The 18,539-nt window shown below is 47.3% G+C and overlaps 1 protein-coding gene across 1 annotated transcript in view; it reads left to right on the top strand.

Moving 5' to 3' along the window:
• The window catches only part of TTC7B (tetratricopeptide repeat domain 7B), a 159,847-nt gene that overhangs the window by 57,971 nt on the left and 83,337 nt on the right, over positions 1 to 18,539 (top strand). The window contains 11 exon segments of the mRNA XM_056546155.1: positions 208 to 286; positions 371 to 543; positions 628 to 691; positions 2,923 to 3,060; positions 3,899 to 3,982; positions 7,750 to 7,854; positions 7,945 to 8,062; positions 9,437 to 9,494; positions 12,268 to 12,296; positions 12,299 to 12,339; positions 17,833 to 17,993. Of these exon segments, the coding sequence (XP_056402130.1) occupies positions 208 to 286; positions 371 to 543; positions 628 to 691; positions 2,923 to 3,060; positions 3,899 to 3,982; positions 7,750 to 7,854; positions 7,945 to 8,062; positions 9,437 to 9,494; positions 12,268 to 12,296; positions 12,299 to 12,339; positions 17,833 to 17,993 (1,050 nt within the window).

Here is an 18,539-nt window from a genome sequence, read left to right as displayed (position 1 = left end):
ATTGATGGGGTGGGCTGGATGTGATTGATGGGGGGGCTGGATGTGATTGATTGGGGGGGGGTGGATGTGATTGATGGGGGGGGGGGGTGGATGTGACTGTCCAGCGACTGTCCAGGCATGCTGAGAGTTGTAGTTTTGCAACAGCTGGAGGCACCCTGGTTGGGAAACTCTGATCTGGAGTAATGGAGTCTCTTCTTCTTCACCTAGGAACTTGACCCGAGGAGTGGGCCGATTCCGGGAGATCCTGAGAGCGGTGGAGACGCGGACCACACAGAACCTGCGCATGGTGAGTGCAGCGCCCCCCTGAGGAGCCTGTCATCCGGACATGGCCTCCCGCTTCCCACATTTTATTTGACTTTCTCTGTTTCAGACGATCGCCCGGCAGCTCGCGGAGATCCTGCTCCGGGGAATGTGCGAGCAGAGTTACTGGAACCCGCTGGAGGACCCCCCCAACCAGTCGCCCCTAGACGACCCGCTCCGGCAGGGACTCAACACTAAAGGCTACGCACTGAGCCGGAGGCCGCGGGTCTACTCCGGGGAGAGGTCAGCGCTACTGTCCGCATTCTCTTCTGTGGTGGTTACATTGTTGTTTTCGTTTTATTCTTTACATTCACATTTGTTTTGTAGTATTTTTTGTCCTCAAGAGAACACAGAAGAGGCGCTGCTGCTGCTGCTGATCAGCGAGTCCATGGTAAGAGCCCCCCGATACTGGTGACACTGATCAGAGGGGTGTATGGAGCCTGTATATGTAAGCTGTAGGCAAGTGCTGGATGTGACTGGTAGCGGGACTCATTGTGACTGGTAGCGGGGCTCATTGTGACTGGTAGCGGGGCTCATTGTGACTGGTAGCGGGGCTCATTGTGACTGGTAGCGGGGCTCATTGTGACTGGTAGCGGGGCTCATTGTGACTGGTAGCGGGGCTCATTGTGACTGGTAGCGGGGCTCATTGTGACTGGTAGCGGGGCTCATTGTGACTGGTAGCGGGGCTCATTGTGACTGGTAGCGGGGCTCATTGTGACTGGTAGCGGGGCTCATTGTGACTGGTAGCGGGGCTCATTGTGACTGGTAGCGGGGCTCATTGTGACTGGTAGCGGGGCTCATTGTGACTGGTAGCGGGGCTCATTGTGACTGGTAGCGGGGCTCATTGTGACTGGTAGCGGGGCTCATTGTGACTGGTAGCGGGGCTCATTGTGACTGGTAGCGGGGTTCATTGTGACTGGTAGCGGGGCTCATTGTGACTGGTAGCGGGGCTCATTGTGACTGGTAGCGGGGCTCATTGTGACTGGAAGCGGGGCTCATTGTGACTGGTAGCGGGGCTCATTGTAACTCGTTTGGGGGCTGGATGTGACTGGTAGCAAGGCTCATTGTGACTTGTTGGGGGGGCTGGATGTGACTGCTAGCAGGGTCTGGATGTGACTGGTAAGGGGGGCTAAATGTGACTGGTAGCGGGGCTCATGGTAACTCATTGGGGGGGGGGGCTGAATGTGACTGGTGGGGGGGGGTTGACTGGTAGCGGGGGCTGTATGTGACTGGCAAGGGGGGGGCTGTATGTGACTGGCAAGGGGGGGCTGTATGTGACTGGCAAGGGGGGCGCTGTATGTGACTGGCAAGGGGGGGCTGTATGTGACTTGGAAGGGGGGGCTGTATGTGACTGGTAGGGGGGGGGTGTATGTGACTGGTAGGGGGGGGGTGTATGTGACTGGTAGGGGGGGGGTGTATGTGACTGGTAGAGGGGGGTGTATGTGACTGGTAGAGGGGGCTGTATGTGACTGGAAGGGGGGGCTGTATGTGACTGGTGGGGGGGGGCTGTATGTGACTGGTGGTGGGGCTGTATGTGACTGGTGGGGGGGGCTGTATGTTACTGGTAAGGGGGGGGGTGACTGTGACTGGTGGGGGGGATGTATGTGACTGGTAGGGGGGGCTGTATGTGACTGGTAAGGGGGGGGGCTGTATGTGACTGGTAAGGGGGGGGGCTGTATGTGACTGGTAAGGGGGGGGCTGTATGTGACTGGTAAGGGGGGGGCTGTATGTGACTGGTAAGGGGGGGGGCTGTATGTGACTGGTAAGGGGGGGGGCTGTATGTGACTGGTAAGGGGGGGGGGCTGTATGTGACTGGTAAGGGGGGGGCTGTATGTGACTGGTAAGGGGGGGGGGCTGTATGTGACTGGTAGGGGGGGGGGTCATTCCTTCTGTATTGCTCACAGCCGCTGTATACAGTGTAACAGTGATAGCTCTTGTGTGCACAGATACATTGTAACAAGCCCCTCAGCTGTGAGAAGTAATAGATCAGGTCTGTCAGTGAATGAATGTAAGTGTATTCGTTCACTGACAGGAAGCAGAAATCCTAGGGAATTTGGCGATGGATTGTGCTCGGTTCCCCGTCCGGACTGAAGTATTTCACAGTTTTTTCGGATCTGCTTTTAATAGACTCCTACATTTAGGTTTCCATGACAACTGCTGTTTTCCCGGATGGTTTGGGTGGGGGCGGGAGGCAGATTATAAACAGACATGACTGCGCCCGCTTCTGTATAACGGGGGAGACTTGGTGTCCATCCAGGTAATGACCGTGGAGGTCAGGGGGGGGGGTCACTTGGTCATGTGACTCTTCTCACCCAAGAGCTTTACAGACATATATGACAGAATTCGACCAATGAAACATGTTGTTCTTGATTCTCCCTATCTGTTCTGTCCACTTGTGGAAAAGGTGGGTGACAACCAATATGGCGGCCATCACATCCCCCACTGGGGTACAGTTGTATGGCAGCCATCATGGCAGTACTAAGCATCTTGCAGTTAAGGAATAAAGAAAAGCTGGGTGACCATCCCAGTGGAGTTGTGATGGCAGCCATATTGGGCTTCACCCAGCTTTCCCAGAGACCGATGTAAGTGACATGTATTGAAAGCCGTGTGATCTTGTTTTAGGCCAACAGGGACGCGGTGCTAAGCCGGATCCCAGAACATAAAAACGATCGGATCATCAGCCTGCAGAGCGCCTCGGTGGTGTACGACCTGCTGACCATCGCGCTGGGGCGGAGGGGGCAGTACGAAATGCTCTCCGAGGTACAGAACACGACCCTCGCCCTAAAGGGCACCGCTCCACCCCCAGTGTATACAGGCTCCCGCTCCACCCCAGTGTATACAGGCTCCCGCTCCACCCCAGTGTATACAGGCTCCCGCTCCACCCCCAGTGTATACAGGCTCCCGCTCCACCCCCAGTGTATACAGGCTCCCGCTCCACCCCAGTGTATACAGGCTCCCGCTCCACCCCCAGTGTATACAGGCTCCCGCTCCACCCCAGTGTATACAGGCTCCCGCTCCACCCCCAGTGTATACAGGCTCCCGCTCCACCCCCAGTGTATACAGGCTCCCGCTCCACCCCCAGTGTATACAGGCTCCCGCTCCACCCCCAGTGTATACAGGCTCCCGCTCCACCCCCGAGGAGTCGAGGGGGGGGGGGGAGGAGAGAGGAGTTTGGGAGGGGGGGGGAGAGGATTCTGGCACCAGCTTATTCTTCTCTCACCTACACCTGCGCACTCTGCTGAATCGATCATGCGTGTGTATTGGGAGCTCAGGGGGAATAACTGTGGTCCTAACAGGAGGGGTAGTTTTTTGCTACCATTTGTGGCCTAGAATCTATCAGGACCCTCTGATCAGTAGAAGTTGTGGTCGCCTGGACTGTAAGAAATGTGAAGATGAAATATACGTCATGTACGGCCGGGGGGGGGTTATAAGATACCAGGGGAGAGTGAAGCATGTGACCCCCCCCCCCCCCCATGACTTCAGTAGATTCACAGGGTCTTCCTGGGGGGTAGTCAGGGGTCCGCTGTGATGTCGCCCCCTCCTGTTCCTCTAATATCACAGTATGGAGCGGCTCTAACCTCTTTCCTTCCTCCGGCAGTGCTTGGAGAGAGCCATGAAGTTCGCATTTGAGGAGTTCCACCTCTGGTACCAGTTCGCACTGTCCCTCATGGCGGCAGGAAAGGTGACGTCTTATTAATGCATTACTGTCTATGGGTTTATAGGGTTCACTAGTAGGCCATCCGGGCATGCTGGGAGTTGTAGTTTTACAACAGCTGGAGGCACCTTGATTGGGGAAAAACTGGGATGGACAATGGCGCACACAGATGTAGCTGCAGTACAAATCTCTTAAACTTTCTGGAGCCAGTTGATATGAAGAAAAAAAAATTTTTTTTACTGGAATAGCGCAAAACCTGACGGATTCCTCAAAACCTGACCAAACTATCAAAACGTGTGTACAAATTATTATCTGTATACGTTTTTAACTTTTCACAAGTTTTCACAACTTTGAAAAGTCAAAAACCGTATGGTGCAAACCGGAGGGAACCGTACGCATTTACAGGTCTGTACGGTCCCCATTGACTCCCATGTTTAAAAAAAAAAAAAAAAAAAAGTATAGTTTACAGTTACAGTTTAATACGGTTTTTTACCTATATACATTATTCAACCGTATACATTATGGTGCATAGAGTTTTAAATGGGAAGTCTATGGGCACGGTTTCTGTACGGTTGCATATGTTTTTTTTATGAAACCGTATAACCGTATGCCGAAACCGTATAACAAAATCGTATTGTGAACCCTCCCTAAGTCCCAGCAAGTCTTGGCCGCTGTAGAGCCACAACTTTCAGAGCACTGCTGAGTGCTTATAGATGGCAGCCCCACACCCGATGAGCATCCGCAGCGCCTCGTCCTTCATAGAGGATTTCTATGCACGCTCAGCTGGGATGATCACACGTACTAAATTCCCTGGGATTTGAGTTCTCTGGTTATTGTACAACTAGAAGTCGCAGCAAGTCTTGGGAGCTGTAGTTTCACAACTGCTCTACAGCCACAGTTTGCAGAGCACTGCGGGCCACACACCACTACGCATCTGCAGCACCTCGCCCTTCATATGGGATTTATATGCACGCTCAGCTGAGATGTTCACACATACTAAATTCCCTGGGACTTGAGTATTCTGGTTATTGTGCAGCTATAGGTCCTATCAAGTAGATGGCGGCCACACAGGCACTAAGCATCCGCAGCACCTTGTACTTTTTAGGGGAGCTGGGAGCTGTAGTCTTGGGAGCTGTAGTTTCACAACTGCAGCAGACTTATAGTCATGGCCGTTGTCCCCCCTGATGTTTCTCTATAAAATGAAGTATTCCTCACAGGAAAGGATTGCAGTAACACAGGTTTTGCTATACACATGTTTATTCCCTTTGTGTGTATTGGAACTAAACCAAAAAAGGAGGAAAAAAAGCAAATTGGACATAATGTCACCAAACTCCAAAAATGGTCTGGACAAAATTATTGTCACCCTTTCAGAATTGTGGGAAAATAAGATTGTTCCAAGCATGTGATGTTCCTTTATACTCACCTGGGGCAAGTAACAGGTGTGGGCAATATAAAAATCACACCTGACAGCAGATAAAAAGGAGAGAAGTTCACTTAGTCTTTGCATTGTGTGTCTGTGTGTGTCACACTAAGCATTGACAACAGAAAGAGGAGAAGAGAACTGTCTGAGGACTTGGGAACCAAAATTGTGGAAAAATATCAACAATCTCATGTTTACAACCCATGGCACTGTAGCTAATCTCCCTGGGAGTGGACGGAAGAGAAAAATTGATGAAAGGCGTCAACGCAGGAGAGTCCGGATGGTGGATAAGCAGCCCCAAACAAGTTCCAAAGATATTCAAGCTGTCCTGCAGGCTCAGGGAGCATCAGTGTCAGCGCAAACTATCCGTCCACATTTAAATGAAACGAAACGCTATGGAGGAGACCCAGGAGGACCCCACTATGGAGGAGACCCAGGAGGACCCCACTATGGAGGAGACCCAGGGGGACCCCACTATGGAGGAGACCCAGGGGGACCCCACTATGGAGGAGACCCAGGGGGACCCCACTATGGAGGAGACCCAGGGGGACCCCACTATGGAGGAGACCCAGGGGGACCCCACTATGGAGGAGACCCAGGGGGACCCCACTATGGAGGAGACCCAGGGGGACCCCACTATGGAGGAGACCCAGGGGGACCCCACTATGGAGGAGACCCGGGAGGACCCCACTATGGAGGGGACCCGGGAGGACCCCACTATGGAGGAGACCCAGGAGGACCCCACTATGGAGGAGACCCAGGAGGACCCCACAATGGAGGAGACCCGGGAGGACCCCACTATGGAGGAGACCCAGGAGGACCCCACTGCTGACACAGAGACATAAAGCAAGACTACATTTTACCAAAATGAACCTGAGTAACCAAAATCCTTCTGGGAAAACGTCTTGTGAACAGATGAGACCAGGATAGAGCTTTTTGGTAAAGCAAATCATTCTACTGTTTACCGAAAATGGAATGAGGCCTACAAAGAAAAGAGCACAGAACCTACAGTGACATATGGGGGAGGTCAGTGATGTTTTGGGGTGTTTTGCTGCCTCTGGCACTGGGGGCCTTGAATGTGTACAAGACATCATGAAATCTGAGGATTACCAATGGATTTTGGGTCGCACTGTACAGTCCAGTGTCAGAAAGCTGGGTTTTGTCCGGGATCTTGGGTCTTCCAGCAGGACAATGACCCCAAACATACGTCAAAAAGCCCCAGAAATGGATGACAACAAAGCGCTGGAGAGTTCTGAAGTGTCAGCAATGAGTCCAGATCTAAATCCCATTGATCACCTGTGGAGAGATCTTATAATTACTGTTGGGAAAAGGTGCCGTCCAATAAGAGACCTGGAGCAGTTTGTAAAGGAAGAGTCCAACATTCCGGCTGAGAGGTGTAAGAAGCTTATTGATGGTTATAGGAAGAGTGGTCCAACATTCCGGCTGAGAGGTGTAAGAAGCTTATTGATGGTTATAGGAAGAGTGGTCCAACATTCCGGCTGAGAGGTGTAAGGAGCTTATTGATGGTTATAGGAAGAGTGCTCCAACATTCCGGCTGAGAGGTGTAAGAAGCTTATTGATGGTTATAGGAAGAGTGGTCCAACATTCCGGCTGAGAGGTGTAAGAAGCTTATTGATGGTTATAGGAAGAGTGCTCCAACATTCCGGCTGAGAGGTGTAAGAAGCTTATTGATGGTTATAGGAAGAGTGGTCCAACATTCCGGCTGAGAGGTGTAAGAAGCTTATTGATGGTTATAGGAAGAGTGGTCCAACATTCCGGCTGAGAGGTGTAAGAAGCTTATTGATGGTTATAGGAAGAGTGGTCCAACATTCCGGCTGAGAGGTGTAAGAAGCTTATTGATGCTTATAGGAAGACACTGATTTCACTTATTTTTTCCAAAGGGTGTGCAACCAAATATTAAGTTAAGGGGCCAATAATTTTGTCCAGACCATTTTTGGAGTTTGGTGACATTATGGCCAATTTGCTTTTTTTCCTCCTTTTTTGGTTTAGTTCCAATACACACAAAGGGAATAAACATGTGTATAGCAAAACCTGTGTTACTGCAATCCTTTCCTGTGAGGAATACTTCATTTTATAGAAAAATTTCAGGGGTGCCAACATTTACGCCCATGACTGAATATGCAAATGGGTAAAGAAATCCCGGCACTCTGGTTGTGTTTTGATGCTTTTACTTCATTTTCACTGCATATACAGTGTATATAAGACGCAGCAGCACGCGTTTCGGCAAAATTGCCTTTCTCAACTGCGCTGTTGTCTGCATTATTGGCACAGCCTGTATCTCCCCAATTATTGGAGCGTTGCTGTCACTTTGTTTCCAGATTTATTTATTTTTTTTCCTTCCTTTTCCTCTTAGTCCGCCAGAGCCGTGAAAGTTCTAAAAGAATGTATCCGCCTGAAGCCGGAGGACGCCACCATCCCGCTCCTCGCCGCCAAGCTGTGCATGGGCTCCCTGCACTGGGTACGTAGGGCGATTGTCTTATATTGATATCATTATTTATTATAAATGATTTACTGACTTTAATTGAATAATTATTTTCACCTTTTGCAGATGGATGAAGCGGAAAGATTCGCCAAAATGGTGGTAGAATGTGGCGACAAAAGCTCTGAATTCAAAGCCAAAGGTTTCCTGGCGCTGGGTCTGGCGTACAGCTTACAGGCCTCGGATGGTGAGGATTTGGGACACTCTCTATACTGTGTATTAGGCTGCGTTCACATCTCGTTTTTACAATACGGTTCCCGTACCGGGTTCAGTGTAAAAACCGTATCGAACCGTATTGCAAACCGTATGTATAGACATAGAAAACCGTATGCTAAACGTAGTATACGTTTGTGTACGTTTTGCATCATTTACGGTTTTATCCGTTTTTTTTCCCCCGTACACAAAACCGTAGTCTACTACAGTTTTATGTCTGGGTGAAAAACCCGATACAACCCGTATACGTTTTTTTTTTTTATTAAATGGGGGTCAATGGGAACCGTACAGAACCGTATGTGCGTGCGGTTCCATCCGGTTTGCACAATACAGTTTTGCAGTTTGCACAAGTGCGGTGTACGCCAAAAAATCTTCCCACAAATAGAACAAGTAGAACTTTTATTTAATTAAGGACAAACGTAAAACCGTATCCATTTTTTTCCCCAAAAAACATATTAAACCGTATGCAACCGGACATCTGTTTTCAAACCGTATATAGTTTAAAACCGTACAGAGGTATATACGTTTGTACGCGGTTGTGTCCGGTTTTGAGACATAATTTTTTTTACAGAAAAAAACTGATATTGCAAAAACGAGATATGAATGCAGCCTAAGGTGGTTTTTCCCCGTGCTGTATACTGCATCTCTGCTCTTCTAGAGCACAGCTATAATAAGTGACTCCAGCTTAGATGTCTCAGGCTGCATGCACACCACGTTTTTGCTATATACAGTTCCCATATACGGTTTCAAGTAAAAAAACCATACGGAACTGTATAGAAAACCATATGCATTGATTTAACATTGTAAACCGTATGTCAAACGCATCATCTGGTTTAGTCCGTTTTGCGTCTTATACGGTTTTGTCTTGTTTTGTTGTTTTTTCCCGTACCCAAAACCGTAGTCTACCATGTTTTTTGATCCGGGTGAAAAACCGTATTAAACCTTATACGTTTTTTGTTAACATGGGAGTCAATGGGAACCGAACAGAACTGTATGTGCGTACAGTTTCATCCGGTTTTGCACCCTACGTCTTTTGACTTTGCACAGTTTTTTTTCTTGGAATTTCAATCAAACAAGTAAAACTTTATTCGTAGAAACTTCGTAAAACTTTATTCGTTTTAAATGTAGACGTTTTTTTCTTAAAAAACAGATGCAACCGGGCATCGTTTTTCAAACCGTATACAGGTTGAAATTTGTACACACGTTTTGATAAAGTTTAGTCCGGTTTTGAGGAATCAGTTTTTCTTCAAAAACCTGATACGGGAAAGTGTATTGCAAAAACGTGGTGTGAATGCAGCCTGAGTCTTCTCGCTCACTTGGTGGGTAATGTCACGTCTTTGTCTTGTAGCCTCGCTGCGGGGTCTGCAGGAAGATCTACAGAGGAAGGCACTCCTGGCCTTTCAGAGGTAAGTGTGCAATGTCCCGAGTAGGACAAGGACTTCTCCCCTCCATGCCATGCCTCCGTGACCAACATATCATCTTAAACCAGTGTCTCCCGACTGGTGTGCCTCCAGCTGTTGCAAAACTACAAGTCCCAGAATGCCCGGACAGCCAAAGGCTGTCCGGGCATGCTGGGAGTTGTAGTTTTGCAACAGCTGGAGGCACAATAGTTGGGAGACACTGTTTTAGTGGTGCTCTGACTGCTGGGCCCCCTGATCATGTGACGTTGCAGACATCTGGCTTAACCACTGTTGCCAAACAGCATTTTCTATCCTGCTGTGACACCTGCAGACTGTCGAGGCATGCTGGGTGTTGTAGTTTCTTTTCTCAGCACTTGGGGTGCAATCACAGGTACAGGATCTGCTGCAGATTTCCTGTTGCGCTCACTTATTTAGATATAGCAACAGGAGAATACAGCAGCACACTGCTAGCACAAAGAAATAGATAAAACATGAGTATATAGATACAACATGAGAAGCTATTCAGCTATGGTGCAGTAATGAAATAGTGAGATACTTAGCTTGCAATTTGGCGGCCAAATAGCTTGAACCGTCCCACCACGGTAAGGTGATCTCATTGGGACAGACCCTACACTATGGATATGCCTCTGTGTGAACAGATCAGCAGGCATTGCAGGATCTGAAACATCCAAATCTCCTTATATACACCTGATAGAGGTGGGTGGGGTGCAAGAACCAACATGGAGGTACCCACTCCCCCGTATGTGTAATACAACCAAAGACTAAGTTGGCCAGCACTATTGATTCCAAGTAGCTTGAACCGTCCCACCACGGTAAGGTGATCTCATTGGGACGGACCCTACACTATGAATATGTGGGAGTGGGAATATGGGGGAGTGGCTACCTCCATGTTGGTTCTTGCACCCCACCCACCTCTATCGGGTGTATTTAAGGTGATTTGGATGTTTCAGATCCTGCAATGCCTGCTGATCTGTTCACACAGAGGCATATTCATAGTGTAGGGTCCGTCTCAATGAGATCACCTTACCGTGGTGGGACGGTCCAAGCTATTTAGCCGCCAAATTGCAAGCGAAGTATCTCACTATTTCATTACTGCACCATAGCTGAATAGCTTCTCATGTTGTATCTATATACTCATGTTTTATCTATATCTTTGTGCTAGCAGTGTGCTGCTGTATTCTCCTGTTGCTGTATATTTATATACATTAGTATGTATGCTAATGAATAATACTAATGACCCAGTTTTGGATATTGTGGAGAGTCCCAGTGGTCGGACCCGTTGCAATCAGGCCATACATTATAGGGTAAAATGAGTGATGTCATTACAAAGTACAACTGGTCACGCAAAAAACAAGCCCTCATATGGGTCTGGGAATGGAAATATAAAAGAGTTATGAATTTTAGAAGGCGAGGAGGAAAAACAAAAACACAAAAATAAAATGGGCTGAACCCTTAAAGGGGTATTCCAGGCCAAAACTTTTTTTTTATATATCAACTGGCTCCGGAAAGTTAAACAGATTTGTAAATGACTTCTATTAAAAAATCTTAATCCTTCCAATAGTTATTAGCTTCTGAAGTTGAGTTGTTTTCTGTCTTACTGCTCTCTGATGACTCACGTCCCGGGAGCTGTGCAGTTCCTATGGGGATATTTTCCCATCATGCACAGCTCCCGGGACGTGACATCATCATTGAGCAGTTAGACAGAAAACTTCAGAAGCTAATAACTATTGGAAGGATTAAGTAGTAGAAGAAGTAATTAACAAATCTGTTTAACTTTCCGGACCCAGTTGATATATATATAAAAAAAGGTTTTGCCTGGAATACCCCTTTAAGGGGTTAAAGGGGTTAGAGGAATTGAAAAACAGAGCTGATTTGTTTTAAAGGGGACCTCCAGTACTTCACAACTGTACAAGTGTCTAATCGCGGACAGTTAAAGAGCTGGAACCCCCCACAATCTCCTGCCCTGTGCAACTGCAATGAGCTGTGGTTGACATCCCCCCCCCCCCCCCCCCCCCCGAAGATACGTAAGCGCTGTATTTCCAATCAGACAATTAAAACACTCTGGTACTTAACAGCGGATTAGTTAAAGGGGTATTCCAGAAAAAAAAATGTTTTTTATTTTAATTTTTAATTTTTTTTATATCAACTGGCTCCAGAAAGTTAAATAGATTTGTAAATTACTTCTATTAAAAAATCTTAATCCTTCCAATAATTATTAGCTGCTGAAGTTGAGTTGTTTTCTGTCTGGCCACAGTGCTCTCTGCTGACATCTCTGCTTGTCTCGGGAACTGCACAGATTAGAAGAGGTTTGCTATGGGGATTTGCTTCTACTCTGGACAGTTCCCGAGACACGTGTCATCAGAGAGCACTTAGACAGAAAAGAACAACTCAACTTCAGCAGCTCATAAGTATTGAAAGGATTAAGATTTTTTTTTTATAGAAGTAATTTACAAATCTGTTTAACTTTCTGGAGCCAGTTGATATATATAATATAAAAAAAAAGTTTTTTCCTGGTTAACCCCTTTAAGTATGGAAGTTCTCCTTTAAAAACAGCACCACCCCTGTCCTCAGGCAGTGTGTGGTATTACAACTTGGCTGTGTTAACTTCATTGCGACTCAGTTGCAATACCACGCACATACTGAGGACAGGGGGTGGTGCTGTTTTTGGAAGAAATTGGCTCTGTTTTTTTCTAGTCCAGGATAAGCTGTAGTCTTGCCGCTGTGTTGTCGCTGACTAACGTCTGGTTCTGTCCCTCAGGGCTCACAGCCTGTCACCCACCGACCATCAGCTGCCTTCTACCTGGCCCTGCAGCTGGCGATATCCCGGCAGGTGAGTGACGCACACTTACTGTTACTTATATAGAGCAGTGTTTCCAACCAGGGTGCCTCCAGCTGTTGCAAAACTGCTGGAGTTGTAGTTTTGCAACAGCTGGAGGGCACCCTGGTTGCAGAACACTTATCTAATATAAGGACCTTCTCTATATTAGGTAGTGTTGGCTGTCCGGGCATGCTGGGAGTTGTAGTTTTCCAACAGCTGGAGGCACACTGGTAGGGAAAACACTGACATAAGTGAACCTCCATATGTTGCAGAACTACAACTCCCAGCATGCCTGGACAGCCGTTGGCTGTCCGGGCATGCTGGGAGTTGTAGTTATGCAACAGCTGGAGACACCCTAGTTGCAGAATAACTTGTCTAATATAAGGGACCCTCTTTATATAAGGTAGTGTTGGTTGTCCGGGCATGCTGGGAGTTGTAGTTATGCAACAGCTGGAGACACCCTAGTTGCAGAATACTTGTCTAATATAAGGACCTCTCTATATAAGGTAGTGTTGGCTGTCCGGGCATGCTGGGAGTTGTAGTTATGCAACAGCTGGAGACACCCTAGTTGCAGAACACTTATCTAATATAAGGACGCTCTTTATATAAGGTAGTGTTGGTTGTCCGGGCATGCTGGGAGTTGTAGTTATGCAACAGCTGGAGACACCCTAGTTGCAGAACACTTATCTAATATAAGGACCCTCTCTATATAAGGTAGTTTTGGCTGTCCGGGCATGCTGGGAGTTGTAGTTATGCAACAGCTGGAGACACCCTAGTTGCAGAACACTTATCTAATATAAGGACGCTCTTTATATAAGGTAGTGTTGGCTGTCCGGGAATGCTGGGAGTTGTAGTTATGCAACAGCTGGAGACACCCTGGTTGGGAAACACTAATATAGAGACTATCCTGGGGGCCCCTCTCTATACCCAGGACTGGATTGGAAGGACGTTAGCATAATGATATGTATTGGGGTCAGCGGCTGAGTGGTGGGCGGGATCTGCCGCCTTCGTGCTGCCGCTTTGCATATTTCATGTGTGAAGCCGCTTTCGGCAGAGAAGCTTCTTCTGAGACACATAACAGATCCTGAATAGTCAAGAAATGGCGCCTGCTCTGTGCTGCTTGTATAAGGCTCAACAGCTGCGTCCCCCCAGATCCCTGCCCACACCGCCCAACCGTGTACGATCAGCAGGTGCACAGCGAGGGGTTAATGTTAACCATTGGCTTCCTGTAAACGAGCGCTATTCCCTAAGTAGGTTCGTCTTTATACTATGCACAACTAGACCAGTAATGATGGCACCGCTGATCTCTAGTGATGGATAGGATGTATTCTCAGTAATGTCACCGCTGATCTCTAGTGATGGATAGGCTGTATTCTCAGTGATGTCACCGCTGATCTCTAGTGATGGATAGGCTGTATTCTCAGTGATGTCACCGCTGATCTCTAGTGATGGATAGGCTGTATTCTCAGTGATGTCACCGCTGATCTCTAGTGATGGATAGGATGTATTCTCAGTGATGTCACTGCTGATCTCTAGTGAATGGATAGGATGTATTCTCAGTGATGTCACCGCTGATCTCTAGTGATGGATAGGCTGTATTCTCAGTGATGTCACCGCTGATCTCTAGTGATGGATAGGCTGTATTCTCAGTGATGTCACCGCTGATCTCTAGTGATGGATAGGATGTATTCTCAGTGATGTCACTGCTGATCTCTAGTGAATGGATAGGATGTATTCTCAGTGATGTCACCGCTGATCTCTAGTGATGGATAGGCAGTATTCTCAGTGATGTCACCGCTGATCTCTTGTGATGGATAGGCTGTATTCTCAGTGATGTCACTGCTGATCTCTAGTGATGGATAGGATGTATTCTCAGTGATGTCACCGCTGATCTCTAGTGATGGATAGGCTGTATTCTCAGTGATGTCACCGCTGATCTCTAGTGATGGATAGGCTGTATTCTCAGTGATGTCACCGGCTGATCTCTAGTGATGGATAGGCAGTATTCTCAGTGATGTCACCGCTGATCTCTAGTGATGGATAGGCTGTATTCTCAGTGATGTCACCGCTGATCTCTAGTGATGGATAGGCTGTATTCTCAGTGATGTCACCGCTGATCTCTAGTGAATGGATAGGATGTATTCTCAGTGATGTCACCGCTGATCTCTAGTGATGGATAGGATGTATTCTCAGTGATGTCACCGCTGATCTCTAGTGATGGATAGGATGTATTCTCAGTGATGTCACCGCTGATCTCTAGTGATGGATAGGCTGTATTCTCAGTGATGTCACCGCTGATCTCTAGTGATGGATAGGCTGTATTCTCAGAGATGTCACCGCTGATCTCTAGTGATGGATAGGCTGTATTCTCAGTTATGTCACCGCTGATCTCTAGTGATGATAGGCTGTATTCTCAGAGATGTCACCGCTGATCTCTAGTGATGGATAGGCTGTATTCTCAGTGATGTCACCGCTGATCTCTAGTGAATGGATAGGCTGTATTCTCAGAGATGTCACCGCTGATCTCTAGTGATGGATAGGCTGTATTCTCAGAGATGTCACCGCTGATCTCTAGTGATGAATAGGCTGTATTCTCAGTGATGTCACCGCTGATCTCTAGTGATGGATCGGCTGTATTCTCAGTGATGTCACCGCTGATCTCTAGTGATGTATAGGCTATATTCTCAGTGATGTCACCGCTGATCTCTAGTGATGGATAGGATGTATTCTCAGTGATGTCACCGCTGATCTCTAGTGATGGATAGGCTGTATTCTCAGTGATGTCACCGCTGATCTCTAGTGATGGATAGGCTGTATTCTCAGTGATGTCACCGCTGATCTCTAGTGATGGATAGGATGTATTCTCAGTGATGTCACCGCTGATCTCTAGTGATGGATAGATTGTATTCTCAGTGATGTCACTGCTGATCTCTAGTGATGGATAGGCTGTATTCTCAGTGATGTCACCGCTGATCTCTAGTGATGGATAGGCTTTATTCTCAGTGATGTCACCGCTGATCTCTAGTGATGGATAGGCTGTATTCTCAGTGATGTCACCGCTGATCTCTAGTGATGGATAGGCTGTATTCTCAGTGATGTCACCGCTGATCTCTAGTGATGGATAGGCTGTATTCTCAGTGATGTCACCGCTGATCTCTAGTGATGGATAGGCTGTATTCTCAGTGATGTCACCGCTGATCTCTAGTGATGGATAGGCTGTATTCTCAGTGATGTCACTGCTGATCTCTAGTGATGGATAGGCTGTATTCTCAGTGATGTCACCGCTGATCTCTAGTGATAGGCTGTATTCTCAGTGATGTCACCGCTGATCTCTAGTGATGGATAGGCTGTATTCTCAGTGATGTCACCGCTGATCTCTAGTGATGGATAGGCTGTATTCTCAGTGATGTCACTGCTGATCTCTAGTGATGGATAGGATGTATTCTCAGTGATATCACCGCTGATCTCTAGTGATGGATAGGCTGTATTCTCAGTGATGTCACCGCTGATCTCTAGTGATGGATAGACTGTATTCTCAGTGATGTCACCGCTGATCTCTAGTGATGGATAGGCTGTATTCTCAGTGATGTCACCGCTGATCTCTAGTGATGGATAGGATGTATTCTCAGTGATGTCACTGCTGATCTCTAGTGATGGATAGGATGTATTCTCAGTGATGTCACCGCTGATCTCTAGTGATGAATAGGCTGTATTCTCAGTGATGTCACCGCTGATCTCTAGTGATGGATAGGCTGTATTCTCAGTGATGTCACCGCTGATCTCTAGTGATGTATAGGCTATATTCTCAGTGATGTCACCGCTGATCTCTAGTGATGGATAGGATGTATTCTCAGTGATGTCACCGCTGATCTCTAGTGATGGATAGGCTGTATTCTCAGTGATGTCACCGCTGATCTCTAGTGATGGATAGGCTGTATTCTCAGTGATGTCACCGCTGATCTCTAATGATGGATAGGCTGTATTCTCAGTGATGTCACTGCTGATCTCTAGTGATGGATAGGCTGTATTCTCAGTGATGTCACCGCTGATCTCTAGTGATGGATAGGCTGTATTCTCAGTGATGTCACCGCTGATCTCTAGTGATGGATAGGATGTATTCTCAGTGATGTCACCGCTGATCTCTAGTGATGGATAGGCTTTATTCTCAGTGATGTCACCGCTGATCTCTAGTGATGGATAGGCTGTATTCTCAGTGATGTCACCGCTGATCTCTAGTGATGGATAGGCTGTATTCTCAGTGATGTCACCGCTGATCTCTAGTGATGGATAGGCTGTATTCTCAGTGATATCACCGCTGATCTCTAGTGATGGATAGGCTGTATTCTCAGTGATGTCACCGCTGATCTCTAGTGATGGATAGGATGTATTCTCAGTGATGTCACCGCTGATCTCTAGTGATGGATAGGCTGTATTCTCAGTGATGTCACCGCTGATCTCTAGTGATGGATAGGCTGTATTCTCAGTGATGTCACCGCTGATCTCTAGTGATGGATAGGCTGTATTCTCAGTGATGTCACCGCTGATCTCTAGTGATGGATAGGCTGTATTCTCAGTGATGTCACCGCTGATCTCTAGTGATGGATAGGATGTATTCTCAGTGATGTCACCGCTGATCTCTAGTGATGGATAGGATGTATTCTCAGTGATGTCACTGCTGATCTCTAGTGGTGGATAGGCTGTATTCTCAGAGATGTCACTGCTGATCTCTAGTGGTGGATAGGATGTATTCTCAGTGATGTCACCGCTGATCTCTAGTGATGGATAGGCTGTATTCTCAGTGATGTCACCGCTGATCTCTAGTGTATGGGTAGGCTGTATTCTCAGTGATGTCATCGCTGATCTCTAGTGATGGATAGGCTGTATTCTCAGTGATGTCACCGCTGATCTCTAGTGATGGATAGGCTGTATTCTCAGTGATGTCACCGCTGATCTCTAGTGATGGATAGGCTGTATTCTCAGTGATGTCACCGCTGATCTCTAGTGATGGATAGGCTGTATTCTCAGTGATGTCACCGCTGATCTCTAGTAATGAATAGGCTGTATTCTCAGTGATGTCACCGCTGATCTCTAGTGATGGATAGGATGTATTCTCAGTGATGTCACCGCTGATCTCTAGTGATGGATAGGATGTATTCTCAGTGATGTCACTGCTGATCTCTAGTGATGGATAGGATGTATTCTCAGTGATGTCACTGCTGATCTCTAGTGATGGATAGGCTGTATTCTCAGTGATGTCACCGCTGATCTCTAGTGATGGATAGGCTGTATTCTCAGTGATGTCACCGCTGATCTCTAGTGATGGATAGGATGTATTCTCAGTGATGTCACTGCTGATCTCTAGTGATGGATAGGATGTATTCTCAGTGATGTCACTGCTGATCTCTAGTGATGGATAGGCTGTATTCTCAGTGATGTCACCGCTGATCTCTAGTGATGGATAGGCTGTATTCTCAGTGATGTTTTTGTTGTATCCTCTTTATCTAGATCCCAGAAGCGCTGGGTTATGTCCGCCAAGCTCTCCAGCTCCAGGGTGATGACTCCAACTCCCTCCACTTGTTGGCGCTGCTGCTCTCCGCTCAGAAACATTACCATGATGCACTGAATATCATAGATATGGCGCTGAGCGAGTACCCAGAGAACTTCATGTAAGTGTTTGCGATGTTTAGACTCCATGATGGTGGCAGCGCCCGGACCCCGCTCGCCCGTCCACCTGTCGTGTTTTGTTTCTTTATGAAATATTTATCGCCTGCTTTATTCTTTCTATCGCTGTTATCTCGTAGTTACCTTATGTTACCTGACACCGGCCCTTTAAATAATGAATATTAACCAACAGCTTCTCTCTGTGCGCTGGAAATGATCACAATGCGCCATCTGACAGAATATGGAAACCTAAGACCGGGGCCGACTGGGTAACACAGACTGTGGCCCTTATCCACCAGCTGGGGCCCCGCACCGAGGCTTCATGTATCTGCAGATATCTCATCCACCACATTATTCTCTGCAGGAGCAAATCCTGAGATTATCATCCGCTCCATGATACCAGAGACATCGTATTATACTGAACGCAGCGCCGCTGATCACTGTACTGAACATTATATAGTGGAGTGCGACAATCATTACTGATCCTGACTTATATCCTGTATTATACCCCAGAGCTGTACTCACTATTCTGCTGGTGAGGTCACTGTGTA

The sequence above is a fragment of the Hyla sarda genome, chromosome 11, assembly GCF_029499605.1.
Source record: "Hyla sarda isolate aHylSar1 chromosome 11, aHylSar1.hap1, whole genome shotgun sequence".
NCBI classification, from domain to species: Eukaryota; Metazoa; Chordata; class Amphibia; order Anura; family Hylidae; genus Hyla; species Hyla sarda.
Note: the sequence above shows the minus strand (reverse complement) of the source record. Positions and strands in the feature narration are given on the sequence as shown.